The sequence below is a fragment of the Lycorma delicatula genome, chromosome 2 (assembly GCF_047948215.1).
Source record: "Lycorma delicatula isolate Av1 chromosome 2, ASM4794821v1, whole genome shotgun sequence".
In the NCBI taxonomy this organism is placed as follows: domain Eukaryota; kingdom Metazoa; phylum Arthropoda; class Insecta; order Hemiptera; family Fulgoridae; genus Lycorma; species Lycorma delicatula.
In genome coordinates, this window is record NC_134456.1 from 31982164 (window position 1) to 32001323 (window position 19160).

General features: G+C 30.0%; 1 protein-coding gene across 2 annotated transcripts in view; it reads right to left on the bottom strand.

Moving 5' to 3' along the window:
* The window catches only part of Rubicon (run domain Beclin-1-interacting and cysteine-rich domain-containing protein rubicon), a 66200-nt gene extending 48823 nt beyond the window's left edge, over positions 1-17377 (bottom strand). Inside the window, exons 1-3 of one of the 2 annotated variants that reach the window (XM_075358593.1) lie at positions 17014-17377; positions 7466-7684; positions 1762-1938 (exon numbers count right to left, since the gene is read on the bottom strand). In XM_075358593.1, coding sequence (XP_075214708.1) covers positions 1762-1926 — 165 coding nt within the window. In that variant the 5' untranslated portion in view covers positions 1927-1938; positions 7466-7684; positions 17014-17377. The remainder of the gene's footprint in view (positions 1-1761; positions 1939-7465; positions 7685-17013) is intronic. The other variant, XM_075358595.1, reaches the window with a different exon arrangement.
* Between the last annotated feature and the right edge of the window lie 1783 nt (positions 17378-19160).

Here is a 19160-nt window from a genome sequence, read left to right on the forward strand (position 1 = left end):
TTATAATTATTAAACATTTTTTTGTGATAAATTTCAATTATAACACTAAACAATTATCAATTAATAATTATTATTATTATTCCTACATTTATCTGGAGAGATCATGAGAAACCTTGATAAAACCTTGATCAGAGCAGCATCACAGAATGCACAATTAGTTACAAGATAAAAAATATATATATGATTAGATTAAGCTTTTAGTATTGCTTAATTTCTAATATAAAAAACATCATTTTAATCAAGGAGAATTGGGCCCAAATTTTTTTACTGAATGATTGATTACTTTTTTTTATTAGCATGTATGTACGAGGTATCACTAAAAATAAAGAAAACAATCAAAAAAATAAAAACCTATTTCAGTAAAAGGGCCATAAGAGAAGGTTTTGCCTACCAAAATAATATTTTGTACATTTTTATAAATTTCAGGAAATACTACTTATAGTGGTTCTGACATAAAGAGAGCAGTACTTTGTTTTCTGAGCTAAAGGTGTGCTTAGTCAGGACAATGCCACATGTTCAGCTGTTCCTATACCACTATAGCACAAGTTTCCTTCCAATGAAACAATTCAGCACTCATTAAAAAGTGAATAGCATCTAGTTTAACAGTACCTTTTTCAAGGCATTTGTAAACGCACATGATAAGATTCAATCACTTCACTTAATGGTTTACATGAGTAGTACTGACTCATTTTGTTCTAAATTAAACTAATTGAACTCTACAATGAAATTTAATAATTAAACTAAAATAAAGTACAAAATAGAATTTTTAATTGGGATTAATTAAATAAGGTGTCTGATGAGAAAATGACAAACAATCTATTTCTCAAAAATCTTTCTAGGGAGATTGCATAATGCATAACACTACACATTTGTAGGAGAATGGTCTTAAGAGATGTTGTTTTTCACAAAATCATGTGTAAGATAAGTTAATAAACAAGTAAAAAAAAAAATATATATATATATATATATAGCACAGCTGCTGAGAAGCAGACTGGGAATCTGGGAATGGTATGTGATATAAAGAGAGAAGAGGAGACCAAATATTCAGTTATACAGAAATGACTTAGTAATGGAAACTCTTCAAACTGTACTGGTAAACTACTTCAAACTTAGTAATGGAAAGTCCTTCCTTCACAGTACTTCTCCTTCACCCAGTCTAGTAAAGGTAGCAGCCCTCATTTTGAAATAGAAAATTTTCAAAGAAATTATTTGATTTTAATTTCATTACAAATAGATGAAAATCAAAAGATTGACTGAAAGAGGGTCTAGCTTTGCTCAATCAACTAAGTTATATAGTTATTCCCACAATCTCCTTAAACAATTCATGTGTAAGCCCTCATTTTCTTCATCACATCTGACTTGCTTGGAGGCACAATACTAAATATCATACGTTTGTTAAAAGAAAAATTTCATGATTTTATAATTTTCAAACACAGCCATTCATAGCTGAAATAGCTGCTACTTAAAAATACCAGATAATAATTAGAAAACCATTTATCCAAAAACTTAAGCTACATAAAAGAAGAGGTACTTGTTTATCCAGCTTAACAAACAAACTTCAGTTTTCAATTTTTTTATCACTTCTGTTTTGTCCCTTAAGCAGGTTTTTCAGGGATTTTCTTTACAATTTTAATTTGTTTAATCATTTCATTCTGCATAAAATTGCATTTAATGTTTGTGATTATTATCTGACAAATAAAATAAACATCATAAATTCTAAAACACTAATAATATATTAAATTATTTATAATAAATTCTCACATCCTGATTATAAACACGACATCCATGTTTGAAAATTCTTTCCAGCACCGAATACAGTCTGTTAAGGCCGCCATACACATGCCAGACATTTGTTGGTTGCGTAATAAGTAAACCTTCTACAGTCATTTTTAACTGTTGTAACAGATGCTGATGTGACTCCTCCATTGCTACCTATAACTAATTAAATAAAACAAGAAAATAATTAAAATAAACAAAGCTGTTATATTATTGCACACTGCTTTGACAATAACAAAATTTTAATTAATTACTGACAATTTTACTGTCACCAATTTCATATAGAATTACAAATAATATGGCCAAAATACAAAATGACATATACTTAGTATATTAAACCAAAATAGAACAGCACCATCATTTAACATTACTGACTAATTACTATTATTGTATTAATGTATGTTTGCATCTGAAATTATTTTCAGCAGCTGGAGTTATTTCTCTAACAATAATTCCATAATTTCACTATAGAATTAAAAAATTATAGCTGGTCATTAATTTCTAGTTGAAGTTAATCACATTTTTCATACACAGATATTACAGCACAGACTGTTTAATTTGTTATTAATACAAGCTCAGTAAGAATCACATTTAAAAACTAATAAATTTATAATTTGAAATGTATAAAGTTAACATTGGAAAAATGTAATATTAAACTGTTGCTTTTAAGATGGACTCTCTAAGAATAGAAATGATGTCATCAGCATACATAATAAAATAAAAACAAAATAAAACAGGCAAATTATATATTTACAATAGTTACAAACTGACTTAGACTGTAATTTTGTGGTACTTAATGTAAAAAAGAAGATAATGTATTTTAACAACTCTAATTATGAGACTGAAAAAAGGTAATGAATCAGTCTTCATTGTAATTATGTTAATCCATGCTTAAAAAGTTGTGTAATTCTGGAATATGTTTCAGATTGTGTTTGCATTATTGCCATACTACTGATTCTGTGAGCTAATGCTTTTTGAATCTCTCATTACATATTTAAAAAAAGTTATCTTTTAATTTGTTAATCAAAATTATTAGTGATAAACCAAAGTGATATTCTACTAAAACATTACACAGTATTCAAGATACTAAAAAATCACTTCAATGTACCATAAATGTTATTGCTATTTATCTATAAAATTATACTTTCTGATATTTTGGTTTGTACAAATTCTTAAATCAAATGGCTAAAAACAGTAATGTCAAAGTATTGAAAAAACATGGTTGTTTCAAATGCAAAGCTGATAATTAAAAATAATATAAATAAAATATAAATATAAATATATAAATATAAAATATAAATAAAATTAAAAATTTTAATTGTATTCATGTTTTAGGTAATTTCATAAGAAAGCTACCTATTGTAATGGGTGCCATGATTCGACTTCCTTGGGAAAAAAATTCAACTTGGGAAAATTTCTACATATCTTAGCGTTTCACATCCCCCAGACCCCACAAACCACCAGTTCAAAAGTTTTTATATATTTCACTTTCTTGTGGACATGATAACTGCCATAATTTTTTAATCACTTTCAAATTGGTTGTTGAGGGTTTTCCCAATTAGTTAGGTAGTGGGGGAAATGATTGATGTGTGAAGACTAGTCTCCAGCCGACTGACACAGTCCACTATGAGTTAAAGAGAGACAACACGCCTTTCTACGGTCTCTGTTACTACCAGCGAATTAGATCAGTTCAATTTTCTGTAATTTAAAGTTCAATAATATGTCGTCTGTGTTATTAATTTTGAAGAAATTAGCTGATGATGAACGTTTGAAATATCCTTTAGCAGCGGAAGTTCTAAATCGTGATTTTTATATCGATGACTTAGTGTCAAGAGCAAGTGATGTTGACAAAGTATTAAAAATCCAAGCTGACTTAATATCAATACTCATCTCTCCTGGGTTTCAACTACGAAAGTGGTTGTTCAATTGCCCACGAATCCTTGAATCGTTAACACCTGACCTCGTAGAACACAATTCACTTCTATAATTAGACAAGATACTAGGGCTTGTTTGGTCACCCACTTCAGACACCTAACGCCGAAAAAAGTGTTCCTGTCTGTCCACATCCGCCATACTCACCGGATTTAGCACCATGCGACTTTTGGCTCTTCCCAAAAATTAAAACTGTGCTTAAAGGAAAACGTTTTGATACCATTGCTGACATTGAGAGGGCCACGACCGAGCAGCTGAAAGCCCTTCCGAAAGATGCCTTCCAGAAATGCCTCCAGTCATGGAGTCAACGTCGGGATAAGTGCATTGCTAGCCAAGGACAGTACTTTGAAGGAGATTAAATCGAATTCTATGTAACCTTATTACTTTTTTTAATAAAAAATTATTCATCGTATTTTTTGATCACACCTCATACTTAAAACTTCAAAATCAGAGGTACTTTGTAACAACTCTAACAGTATGTCCACCAATCTAATAGGCGTTTTAAAATCTTTACTACAGCAACAAATCAGATGAAGCCCTCATAGGACAACCAGTAAACATATAAGTTACAAAAACCACTTTTACATGTACAGAACAACAGCTAATAATTCTACTGAAAAATGTCAAATAAACTTTATTATTAAATGTTCCCATACTAATACCTTTATTACTTTATTTGGCACCAAAAAAGATTTAAATAATGCTATTATAGTGAAGAAGATTGAAGAGATCTAAAATAAATGCTTCAGAATTTACAGAGCTTAGTAGACAAATAGACGGTCTTAACAATACAAATCTCGAAGGTTCAGGAAAGTTCAGGATAAAGATGTTAATAGGAATCACCTTGTGTCAGTACTGGTTGAGAATAGTGCAGAGATCAGAGATAAGAATGCAATATCGGAGAGTCAAAGAGTACTTTACTGAGCTATATTAAGAGGATGGAAATTAGAACCTACATAGAAATTAATGGATGAAAATGAAATGGAAGCGGAGATATTACAGTAAAAGGTGTTTTACTTGATCAATAAAATGAGAATGTAGGAAGGAGCAGACTCAGAAGACATACCTCTGCTGAAGAGTCCTTTGCTAACAAGGCTACTTAATCAGTGTCTGAAGAAGGCAGTAAAAGCTGATGGTTGGGTAGTAGCAAAGCTGATTATATTATCTAGGAAAGGTAATAGGAAAGATTTATTTATTTATAGGATGCTTAGTCTACTGTTTATGGGTGCTTAGTCAGCTGTAAATCATTTATGAAAACATTATTTCACAGACTATATAATAAATTAAAGCCACTCCTTTCAATGGCGCAAGCAGGCTTCAGATCACCCTTCTCCACTGCCTACCATATCTTTATGATATGGAGATATGATAAGGAGATATAAAGAACATAAATTTCCTTTGTACTTTCAGTTCAACTTCAAAAAATAGCTTTTGATACTGTATTAAGAAAGGTGATCACCCAGACAATCTCAAGGAAAGATATTGATAAATAAATTGTAAAGATCAAACAAGGTATCTCGGAAAAAGCAAAGACTATTCTAGTTAGAATGAGCTTTAAAGAAATAAAAATGGGAAAGGTGTCTAGCAAAAAGGGACATTAGCTCGCCCAAGACTTTTACATTGGTTCTGTATGTGATATTCAACAAATTAAATTGAAGGAGAAAGGTATTAGAATGGATGGAGTATGGCTTAATCATCTGGATTTTGCTGATGATGTGTAGATTTGTAAGACTCTGGAAGAATTGAAAGAAACGGCTTAAGATTTACTAAAAGTTTGTTTCACTGTTGGGACAGTAAACCAATATAAGTGTAAATTTATTTTTCTGAATCGTCTACTGAAAGTTTATCATTGAATGGCATCCTAATGGAAAGAGAAAGACTTGGCCAAGGGTTGGATAGAGAGAAAGGTATGGAAGAAGATGGTAACTGTTATGTGTAGGAAATGGTGTAATGGATGGGTTCCCCCTTACCTAAAAAATCTTGATGAATAGTAAAAAACCTACATAATTTATAAACTGTAATGTATAATTTAAAATACAGCTATAACAGTATCACAAGTACTAGTTTTTATAAATTTTATATAGAGAAAAGATGTAGTACTTGGTGCATTTGTTTCAGACAAATAAAGGTTATTCTTGTTGTTATTATTAAAACTATACTTACATGTTAAAAATTTAAACATTATTTGAAAATACAAAAATGTATGTATTAATTAAAATTGGACATAACTTTCTTCTATAGTTAAGTAAGTTTTACTGTAATAGGGAAATAAATACAGTTATTCAAAGGTTATTAAGAAATTAATTGGTATAGTATTATACAATATTTTATAAACATTATGGGATATTTAAAAAGCTCTAAAAAATACTTTTTCTAGAATCCATACGGAAAATTCTCCAGTAACATATTAATGTCTGCAAACTTTTCAGAATGTCATATGCCAACAGCAAGAAGTACTGATGTGAATGTTATACAGTTTGGAAAAACAAAATATGCAGTATTACGCAGAGTATAAAGGAAGCTGATGTAGTGAACATTATTTCATCAGTACAATCAATACCACCAGTTTGTTTGAAAGATTAGTTTTCTAATTTCCATAAGTGTAACTCCCCATAATTTGACAAATCTATTTTGCTTGTCCATCAAGACCATACTTTCATGAACAGGGGGCTTAAGGAAATTAACACCTATTTATTTAAATTGTGATCTTCAAAAATAGAATCTATTTAATTAATAAAATATTAACAGCAACTACAAACATATTACCTTACAATTAATTAATGAATAGCGATGATACCACCATTAAAATGATAACCAGCAAAAAACATGTACAAGTGAAACATAAGATTTGAAAAATCCAAATTAACTAACACAAGTTAAAGTTTTGTTAAGCATGTTATATGAAATAATTATAGTTTACTTACAGCAAATGATAACACAATTATTCAAAAATATCAACTGCATAAACATAAAAATACTAGCCAATTAAAATTTCCAACATATAACAGGTCATGTTAAATGATAATATTTTATTTGTTAATTTGTTTGTCATATCCGAATAAGAAAAAAAAAAAAAATGATATATATTTTTCTATAAGTTAGCAAAACTAAAAAAAAAAAAAAAAAAAAAAAAATAATTTTACTTATATCATATAAGATGATGAAACAACTAAACTGTAATAATAGTGATAATACATCCATATCAGTTAAATACTAATTACTTTTCAATTTTTACAATACATTTTTGACTAAGTTCAATTTAACTGTGAATGCTAATTACAACTTCAGCTTAGTGAATTATACTATATAACTACCAGAATAATTGCTATAGAAATTCATTACAGGTATTAATTTATAACTTCATTTCAATATTATCAGCAGCATTACCTTGGCATTTATTTAAAAACTACTTTCTACTTTTCCAAACTTCATTTAAAAAAATTATAAATTAAAATTAAATATATAAAATGTAGATTTATTACAATAATAAAAGCATAACTGAGCTTTTTTTTATGAAAATAATGAATTTGAACACACATTTCTCCTCAGTTTCTTTTTTATTTCTGAAGATAATGAACTGTTGATCAATCCATACCTACATGAAAAAGTTTTGATAAAACTACCAAATGTACTTGTTTACATTAACGTAATTGATTCTTTAGAAGAAGTAACCCCTATCAGATTTTGTCCATATATAAATCACACAAAGACTACTTAAAAACTAAAAAAATATTTTTAATGTTAAAAATTTTCTCACCTTTTGTTTTCCCTTGGAAGAAAGGTTTATTATATTATTATAAACAATAATTTTAGAGCGAGAGCTTCTCACATTCACTATTACTCCCCCACCTCCCTCACTCTTTCTCTCTCTCTGTGCATGCGTGCATATATTAGTAAACATGTTTTTCTCAACATGTATTAATAAGAAATAAATAGTTTTACTTATTATGTCGTATATGATGATGAAACAACTAAACTGTAATAATAATAACAATACATCCATATCAGTTAAGCAGTAATTACTTTCAAGTTTTACAATAACATAACATTAGCAGAAGATGGAAAGACCAAAAAAAAATTTGAAGTTGTGAAACGCAGGTTACTTCCAATTATGGGGTGAAATGTAGAAGAACAAGTTTGAAGAGACCTAATGCAACCTGGAAGTAGTGCTGAAGGTTACATTGAACATTAATCCCAATAAAACAATCATCTTGTTGTTTAGTAGAAAACAGATGTCAATGCATGAAAATTCAATTCTTGTACAGTTCACCTTATGCTTAAAGCATTTTAAGCAACTTCTAGCAAACAGTTTTAAAAATTACATTAAGAAAACATTCTAGACACACATATAAAAGCTTTTGGGTATATTTGAAAAGTTTTCATAGTTACGGCTTTTTAAGACCAAGATTAACTGAACTTAAGTAATTATTCTATCAACTGACATGAAAGCCACAACAAGAATAAGTAACACTAACTTGTAGGAGTTTATGACTATTGTATTGTAAATGATGTTTAAAGTAGAGTGTACCCAGATTTAAGACAGCCAATCCTGAAAAAAATACTGATTTATAAAAATAACCATAATATATATTCATAATATTGACTGAGAATGGATTAATCGTGTAAGGCTGTTTGGATGAAAATGATTATATTCCAACTAATGATGTTATTTAACAACCCATTTTATATGGTGACATGTGCTAGACTTTACAGACTTACCAAAATAATATGAATTAAATCATATGATGTGGTATAATTTACAACTAGAAAATAGAACTGTATTCTATTTACTTGAATTATACAAATAGAGAATCAAAGGTTATGAAAGGGATAAGCACAATAAATAAACTTGAAGCTACTTATTTGTGTGTTGCTGCTTTTAATGTGTACACAAAAAAATACTAGAAAACATGTAATATATAATTGTTACTAACAATGGCGACACACACAAATTTGCAATTATATTTCTACCACTCACTTATAATTCACATCAATATATACAATAAATATGAATTTTTTTTCTTATTTCAATTCATTGTACTTTTAGTCCGGTACCACTGAAATATGATCGAAACTTTGTTTGCTAGAGCTGTCATTAAGAAGTCAGCAGGCATTTTATCCAACTGATATGCCACAACTGGATCTCCTTGGTTTTGATATACTCTCCTATGAAATGGTAGTTTCTGTCAGTGTGCTTGGTGTTGGATTTACATGCATTAGTCTTCACTACATTTAATTATCTATATAAATGAGAATTAGTGTATATACAAGTGATGGATCCACTATAATGAGACCACGTATAGCCAGTTGGCTTCTTTGCAAGCCTTTGTTAGAAATATGTTATCACATATTCGGCTTTGGCTTTACATGAAGATACTGCAAGAGTTTCAGTTTCCAAGGTATGGTTGATCCTGAATACCAGAAATGGAACTTCTGTTTGTTTTGTCATTTCCCCAGTTTGTGTTGCAGAAACCAATCAGTTGAGATTCTGATTTCGATGAAATTCCAGTTGTGTAGTCTTAGATCCATGTAAATAATGTGGAACACTCATTTGTCAGCACTCATGTGCTTCTTGGTGTGATTTTGATTCAACATACTTAGTGAGCAGGCTGAATAACAAACGTCAAGCCTGTTTACTTGGATGAGATATAATATGGATTCTATAACAGCTTCATAGAAGAGAATCTTCTTTACTGGGTGATTTCTGTTTTTTCTGAAGAAGTCAGTTTTAGACCTGCTTCCAGTGGCGTATTTACTGAGTTGCATTCATGCATCTTGAATTTTCTTAGCATTTTGCTGACATAATTTTCTTGATTCATGTACAACTTTCCATTTTCTCTGGAATAGTTACTTTTTACATTCAAAAAGAAATTAACTCTTCTAAATCCTATTCTGATTTCTGGCCTTTAGGTGTATATGAAGATAAGCAGGCAGTTGACCAAATTCTATTGAACTAGTAATTATGATTTAGTTGTCCACATATATTGCAGTGAGCATGAAATCTCCTTTGCAATATTTCAATACACACTGGATGAAGTTGATACTGAGTAGAATTTGTTTAAGTTTTATATACCATTTACAATATCTTTTTTCAATCTGTATAGGACTTTGTCTAGCTTATTTTAGTTGGATTATCCTTGTCTACATAAGGAGCTGGTTGGTTGCAGCAGATGTCCTCTTCTAGATCTCCATTTAAAAATGCTATCTTAATCTCAATGTGAAATATTAGAAGGTTATATTTAACAAACATGTTATTGCTGTTTGTCTTACAACTGGAGCATAAGTTTCATTAAAGACCAGGTTACTTCAAGTTGCTGCATGAAGCCCTTTGTCACTAATCTGACTTTAAAGCTATCAATTAAGCTATCTGGTATTCTTTTGTTCTTGAATATCCATTTAAGTTTGAATGGATCTTTGTCACCGAAGCTTCAACTAGAGGCCATGCTACGATCGTATTTAGTGATACAATCTCTTCTTTCATGGCATTTATTCATTACTATGTGTACTTTGATTTTATAGCCTCTTCCCTCATAGCAGATTCAAACAGTTCAGATGAGGAGGTAGAATCAAAGAACTCTTATGAAATATTTTGATTGCTTGATAGATGAATATTGTTGAAACTTTCTTCTATACTCATCTCACTTGTGGGTTCAATTATTTAGATGTCAGATGACATGCTTCGATCCAAAGTTTCATTGTCTTACAGATTTTCTTCATCTACAATTGGAAAAATCAAATTTGACTAATGATGTTTTCCAAGATCCTTGGTTTATCTTGAATCACTTTTCTGCTGAAGAGCATTTCAGATTCAATAAACACAACATCCCGCTGTGCTGGGCACTTAGTTGGATCTATTAATTCGTAAATCTTTTTGTTTGCTTCATATCTAATGAACATAATCACTTAGAATTTCATCCAATTTTCTTCTCTGATCTTTTGGAATGAAAGCCACACACACTTCTCAAATATCTGTGACTAGGTTTGACACCATTTTAAAGTTCATACAGTGCTATTTTTCATCAGGTAGACTGCTATTAAACAGCTTCTGCCAAAAAAATTCTTTGGAAGGTTGGCATCAAACAGCATACATTTGGAATTTTCTATTTTTGCATTCTGCTACTCAATTTTTTGCGGTGTAAAAGAGGATTTTACCATCTTTGTCATATAAACTTTGAAGAAAGCAATTAATGAATTCACCACCATTTTCTGACCTAATAAACTTTATTTTTTTATACTTTTGATTTTCAGCCAATCTTTTGTATTTTGGATTAAGAATCTGGCCTCAGATATTCTTCTAGAAAATATATTATTGTGTACTGCTATAATCATCTGTTAAAGAATGAAAATGTATTTACCTTCCTACTTGGGGAGTTCACTATCAGTCCACATAAAAACATGTGAATCAAGTGTAGAAATTTAATGAACAATAATTGAAGGGTAAAAACGGCAATCTGGTCTGCTTTTCTCTTAAACAAACTTCGCAAGGTTCCTTATTGCATGAGAAGACTGAATATCCAGAGGCTAGATCATTCAGTTTGAGCATATCCTTCCTGTTCAAGTGAGCTAGATGTCTGTGTAAAATGTAATTTAATACTTTATATACTTTCTCAGATGACTTTGCAACACAAGCTTGTCCTAAAGAGCAGATCCTACACAGATTATTCACTTTCATATCGATGGCCACTAAAATATTCTTCTTAGCTATAGTACGGAAATGGTTGTCTTCACTGACTAGTTTGAAACCTAATCCTGTCAATTTTCCAATAGTAAATAGATTTTGTCCCAAATAGGAACATATAGTGTGGAGTTTTGTTATCTTTTTATTTTGTTACACAATAATACTATGAAATTTATCTCACCTTTCCATATGCTGTACCAATATCTTTGTTTGCAAGAGTTACTGACACTTGGAATTGAGTAAATTTCATAAACCAATTTTTATTCGATCATGTTTTTTGTCTAGTCTGACTCTAAACACCAATTTCCATCATTCAGAGCATCCTGTTGGCATACCACCCAAGCAGCTACATCATCACTGTCATCATTGACTGTATTTCCAGTATACAGGTTTGAACACTTTGTTTCTTGAGTAAACAACAAAATTTGGCAATGTATCCATAACTATTGTAATTGTAACATCTGGTCATACTTTTATTTTACTATTGTGTACTGGATTGTTTACTATTCTTAGAAAAGAAAACTAAATCTGCAGCTCTTTCATCAGAGATATGCTTGACATCTTCCAATATATGGGTTTTGATGTTCTTAGCTTTTAAAACTACTCCTGAATTTTCTAGAGCCATTATTATAAAGCCTGTACATGACAGGTAAACCAGTAAGAAGTAGAATGCCAATCCATTCTGTGGAATCTTTGATGTCCAATGTATTTAACCTCTGTGCAGTGCTTATAACTGTGTTGACATATTATGCTATATTCAAACAATTTTCAAATTTGGTAGTGATGAGGGTTTTTATCAGTGATCTTACAAGTGAGACAGAACCTCTATAAGGTGAAAAATATACACAATAATACCGTTCACTTAAACGAAAGAAATATTAAACACTTGTGCAAAGACCAATAACCTATTTAGAGAAATAATTGTAATAAACAATCTAAAAGCAACTTATTTGCATGTTGCTGCTTTTAATGCGTACATGAAAAAAAATTAACTTTAAAAAATATGATATAGAATTGCAACAATAGCACCACACTTACAAAACTCCAATTACTTTTCTAACAAAAGGATGGGTGGATGTAATTAATGAAATGACTACATGTCCAAACTGACATTGAATCCAATTAAAATTGACAAAATTGCATGTCTAAATCATTAGAAAAACCAATCAAGAAAAATTGTTCTTTTCTCTGCAGAAAGATAGAACTCTTTTCCATAGAAAACAAAATCTCCCATAGAAAATTTATTCAGTGAAATTTTGAAAAGACCACAATTTTGATTAGATTAGTGTTATTCAACTGCGGGAACAAAGAGTTGTAGAAGAAAAAATACTAAAAAATAAAAACTGTGCCATATTGTCTTTTAAACTGAGTTGCTGACAAATATTAATATTAACTGACATCATCTTTTGATGAATGGTTGATGGACGGTAGTAAAACCCATCATGAACTGATATGGAAGGTATGATTCTTTTAACCATTTTGAAATATCAAAGCAAATGTAGTGTTTGTCAAGTTATACAAACAAATGGATTCAATCAATGTTAAAATATTCGGTGGCCAAAGCTAAACCAATAAATACCTTGATGTATGGTACTGTCGTGATGGAATGTGCAATTTATTTTCTCTTAGAAAGCTTAACAGAAAGAAACAAAATTGACTAAATTTAAAATGGCAGCAGTGTTTTCTCCTGGAATGTAACCCCATTTACTATAGCCACATTGAATAGTGGCAATGAAAGTGGCCAGAGAAAATCATATGTTGTTTCTGATTAGGATTCTATCTAAACATAGCAACACATCAAAATATGCAACATACTCGGATACTTTTACAGATGCATGTCATTAATATTACTTGACAACAAATTTTATGAAAATTGCATCAAATCATCATCAGATGATCTTCAAAGAGAGGAATGAAAATTCCACAAACTTGGAGAATATAAATTCCGAACACATTAGCTCCAATGGAAGTAAATTAATTGGATCTCATTATTATCTTGTAGTTAAGGAAAACTTTTGTTATCAAGATCTACTTTATCATCCACAAAGAAGCAATGACTAAATCTCAGCTGATAGTCAAGGAAATAAACAATGATGAGGGCAAGAAATTTGATGGAATGAAACCATTTGCAAATATTCACAATAAAATGGTCTCAGAATATCATTTACTCCTTACTTCCGCAGAAATACTGAATTTTAGAAAAAAATTATCTGTAAGATGACTTGATCTTATTTATACATACCCCAGTAATTATGGGATAAAGCAATACTTGCAGAATCACACATAGAATCAAATTACAGCTATCAAAATAAAATAAAACTCCTAAGAAATTATTTTTTTGAGATTAAAAACCTGTGGCCAAACTCCATGGCTGAGTAGGTAATGTCGCAGTATTACATTTTGAATCCTAGTCAGGCATGATATATTTTCATAGACTACCAATTTCCACCAAGCTAATGACCATAGCTGTTAATTCCTCTTTCATTAGAAAAAAAAAACCTGTGGTAAGCTGTGATAAGCTAAAAATTATACTTAGTCCTATACAGAAATCGAGAAAGTTTAATGTAAAATCTTCAAGAGTAAACGGTTGGATATGTTGCATTAAATTTATGAATATTTTTCTGAAACAAAGTCTGCATATCTGTGACACTAAATTTTAAATAAATATCTACAACTTATAAAAAACTGATGTAAAATTTGCAAATATTGAATTTTAAATTGTAAATGATGCAGCACATTTATTCATTTAGCTAATGTTGAAAAAGTTAATGTGAATATTCTAAGTAACATATACACCAATGATGGGCGTTTTCTAAGACACGAAAAAGAAAAACCATATTTTTTTTTTTAAATTAGCAAGCGATTTAAAATACTAAGATGTTATGAAAAGTCAGTTCAAAACCAGCACTCTTGGGTGTATTACTTCAAGAAGCAAGAAATACTACAAAAAAATTTTGAATATACTAAAAAGTTTGGAAATGCTTAAAACTGTAATGGCGCAAATGATGATGTAATCATAACTAAAACAAAAAAAAAATTTGTATAATTAAAACAATTATCTGTATATTCTAAATCTGCAGACGATAAATATAATTGTTAAGTAAAAATCACTTAAAACAGAGAAGCAGTCTAGCCCACCAGGCTGATCTAGTGGTTAACTTGTCCTTGTAAATCAGCTGATTTCCAAGTCTAGAGTTCTAAGGTTCAAATCTTAGTAAAAGTAGTTACTTTTATATGGATTTGAATACTAAATCATGGATACCGGAGTTCTTTGGTGGTTGGGTTTCAATTAACCACACTTATCAGGAGTAGTCAACCTGAGACTGTACAAGACAACAATTCATTCACATTCATACATATCATTCTCTGTAGTAAAATCTTACGATGGTTCCAGAGACTAAACAGAAAAAAAAAACGAAGTAGTCTACAGAGTATATCACGAGGTACTTCAGGGACTTTCATAACCTATTCTACTCATAAAAATAATGGAAAAAATTCATATTAACATATATCCTAAAATGCTTTGTTTGCGAGTTACAGCTAGTGAAAGATTTCGTTCAAATTTCAGTTACTCTGGTGAAATGAGGTCTACTGAAACTTTTAGGATGTTAATTAAAGAGCAAACTTAGTGACTTGTTAAGGTTTTTGACCTGAAAAATAGGTCCCAGAATTGTATCTGCAGTAGTTTTTGAGGAATCTGGGGTGAAAACCAATAAATTGAGGTAAAAACCCTGATTTTTATGTTTGACATATAATAAATAACTTTGTTAAATGGGTAATAAACATATAAAACTTTAAATAAAATTGTAACATCTTAAAAGTTTCAGTACAACCTCATTTCACCAGGGTAGCTGAATTCCAAGTGAAATCTTTCAATAGCCGTGAACTCACAAACAAAGCACTTTAGGCCATAAGTTTATATGAGTTTTTTCAACATTTTTATGAGTAGAATAGGTTATGAAAGAGCCAAAGAGAACTTTGTGATACACCTGTATAAAAGGCAAGGTTAGAAGGCTAGATGCTTCACTTAATAACCAGGTATTAATTATATTGATATATTCAATTCTGTAGCCATTTGGAGGATTTGGACATTTCTGCTTGATATAGGTTATTACTGGACTGGTTGTTCAACAAAACTGGTTAACCATCCAGTTTATTGTACGACATCAAAAAATGTAAGCCAATTACTAAACGAAATGAAGTAAACATCCATCACAAATTACGATGGGCAGATTAATTTTTTACATCTCTTCAAATGAGTTTCAAAAGACTTTAAAAACTTAAGATAACTCTTCTATGAGAAACTGTTGTAACACAGAGGTTCCTGTTAACAGTGATCAGAATGACACACCTATAAAAAACTAATCAACAGAAAAGACAAAGATGAATTGGTCACTAAAAAAGGGTCACACCAAAAAGTAAAAAAGGTTTTGTTTATTTTCTTTAGTATAATTATTTTGAAGTATTCACAATGCAAAACCTCACATTACTAGCACCCTCCTTAAATGTGACCTTAAACCATTAGAAGTTGTATGTGCATGTAATAAAATAAAACATTAGTCTGAGTATGAAATATTCACACTAAATCTTTAGTTTTCATTCTGAACAAGTAATATTTGACTAGAAAAATCATAAATAACACATAAAACATTTTAGAAGTCTTATTTGATTTAGGATGACTTGCTTGGAAATACAACTGACAAATTAATAATTTTAAAATTAAAGATCAATACATATGACATGGACTGTAAAACTGGATGCATATAATTAAATTGGTAAAGTAAAATATTTAAAAGTTTAAGCAATTTAGTAAATGGAATTTATTTCTGTAATTAATACAACTTTTGTCTATCAATACAGTGTAATAGCATTAATAAACCATTTTTATTTTCCCTACATAAGTTTTAAAATTGCAATATTTTCAAAACAAACTATTTTTGTGTTTAGGACAATCTTGTCACAGTTTCAAAAAGAATCACTTCAAACAAAACAGTTATTAAATTGTAAATGAGGAAACAGGTCACAAATAAAGATGTAATCACAACATGCAAATTTTACACTGAGTTGTCACCTTCATAAACTACAGAAATACAAAAATTCTAGATTTGACAAAATTAATATAGGCCAAACATAATACCCCATACACTACAGAATTTATAACCATTTTAAATTGGTACAAATTATAACAGTGTAACTGTCTTTCTCTACTGATGAAGGTGACATATAATTAGAACAGACAAAAAATTCAGGTAATTTCAGGTAATTTGGAAGTCATAAAAAAATGTTAAAAGCTATTTGTAAACTAATGAATTTATTGCAATTCTTCAGAGTAAACCTTACAACAAAGTTAAAAATTAAATTCAAAGTTATGAATCCAAAATACTAAATAAACAGAGTTTTGATGATTAACCAACTACCCTAGGAACACAATGTAACAACAATTCGACAAAGTATTTGCATTAAGTAACGACGGTTACAACAGAAACAAGAAATAACACATCAACATTAAAGTTCATTATCTACATAAAAATTGATGACCCAAGTTATAATTTTCACCGAACCCCAAAACAACCAATCATTAACAATGAAAATTATATCTACACGGTGGATAAATGTTTTACACTTACCATTTAACATTTCACCTATCTCTATTGAAGAATAGCGTAGCATTTCAATCATTTATTCTCCGCCTCACATATCACAAGTCAATATAACCTAGCACCTTCAACAATTTCGTTTATCATATGATTAGCTTCACAGAAACACAGCTGTTAATTATTTTCAAGGACACTATGTAAACATGCCAAACTCGTTATGTTTCTCTAGATAAATCAATCAGTTTCACTAAGCTGTTACCATATCTAGAGACGACATCCTTCATACATGTAGGTACTTCATAATAACCGGTAGTAAACATGAGCGATAAACAAGTTTTTTATTTTACTTAAGAATTGCGTTTAATTTTTTTAAATGACAACGACCTAAACACATGTCTACACGTCACTCGTACCAACCAATAAGATTTGCTTTTTACATTTATTGTAGTAGATCCGACTAAAAATAAAATCACCGTAATTGTCCAAAGATTAAATAGAATATTTCTTTTAACTATTTAAGGAAAATAAAAATTTGTGATAAATCATCAATTTTTCCAAAATATAATACAAAACACATAATGTAGTGCGAACAAATATTTTTTCGTTATGAAAGTATAGGTTTAGCAACTAGCGCTACTACCGAGTTAGTAAGACATCTGATCAGTAATACCTTTGATTAACGCAAAACGCGCTCTCGAGCATTCAAATCTTAAGTTAGTACAATTTTTATCTAATAGATGGCAAAAATTGCAGAAACTTGTAGTTTAATCTCGCAGAGAGAAGAAAAATACAAAAATCCATTACTGTTCTTTTGCAAATGAAATTCGGTTTATTTATTCTTATTTCGACATCTCACGTGATCCCAAATTACAAATATCGGGATTTTGAGTCATGTATTTTAGAAGAAAATAAGAAATAAAAGTTTAGCAAATTTAGCTTCTAAGTAAATAAAATTATAAATTTTATGAATACGAACAATCTGATTGCTTTCTTTTCAACCGATTTTGAAAACAGACGGAAGTTTGAAATGATTTTTCGTGAAACGAAAAATCGTGATCCACGTGGTTTACTTGAATAAAGTTTTTTTATTCGAATTCCGTATCATTTCTTAACAGATGTGGAATTGTTACAACATCATGACGAACTACATAATTCAATTTCAAAGTAATTGAATTTCAATCTACAAATAACTTTTAAATCACATTTTTAAGATTAATAAAATAAATTAAAGGTACTAGAATTTTTTTTAAATTCCATATGAACGTAGCTATATATAAACTGGAAGAAATAATATACAGAATGATACACGAAAAAAGTAACAAATTTTCAGGACATGTTCCATTCGTAAAAGTAAAGAAGAAAATTCACATAAACGTAGGTTCGGAAACGCTTAATTAGCAAGTGTCGGCTGGCGAAAGATTCCGCCCGATTTCTGCGCCTTCAGTAAAATTAAGCAAACCTATGATTCTTTGGACCCAAATTAAGAAGTAAATTTAGTGTTTCTATCGGAAATCTGGCCTGAAAAATGTAAAAATAGATACCAGAACTAAATTTTTTTGTAGTTTCCGAGTTTAAAATCTTGTTGAGAGTCGAGTTTTAAATCTGGGGTAAAATAAAACAGATTGCGATCGAAAAACGCATTATTTTATGTTTGACGTAAAATAACTTTGTTAAATGGGTAATAAACGTATAAAAATTGTAAACTAAACCTGTAAAGTATTTGATTCTGAGTAAACTGGTATGAAAAAGTTCGCAGAAACTAAACACAAACGAGAGAATTTCCAAGTTGATTAAAAAAATGGGTGGTAGATTTTAATTAGGTATAAACGAAACAAAATCGTCAATATTACAGAATAAATGGATTAAATATTCTAGAAAAATAACGATTACAACCGCAATCAATAAAACCAACTTACAAACAATTAAATAAACTGCTGAAAATGTCCTCCGCCACAGAAGATACAATATTCTGCCACATGAGTAATCTTTTTGGTGGCTTTCCGTTTTTAACCGAGTTGTTTTGTTTTAGTTGTTTCTCACTGAGAATTCTAATAACTAACTCTTCTCTTGTACTCTTGTATTACATTTTTTCTTCATATACTAATGATTTCAAGTGGCCCCGTTTGTAGTACAGTCAGGAGACCTTGAAGCCGAGTTGAAGATCCGCCAGGTCCAGT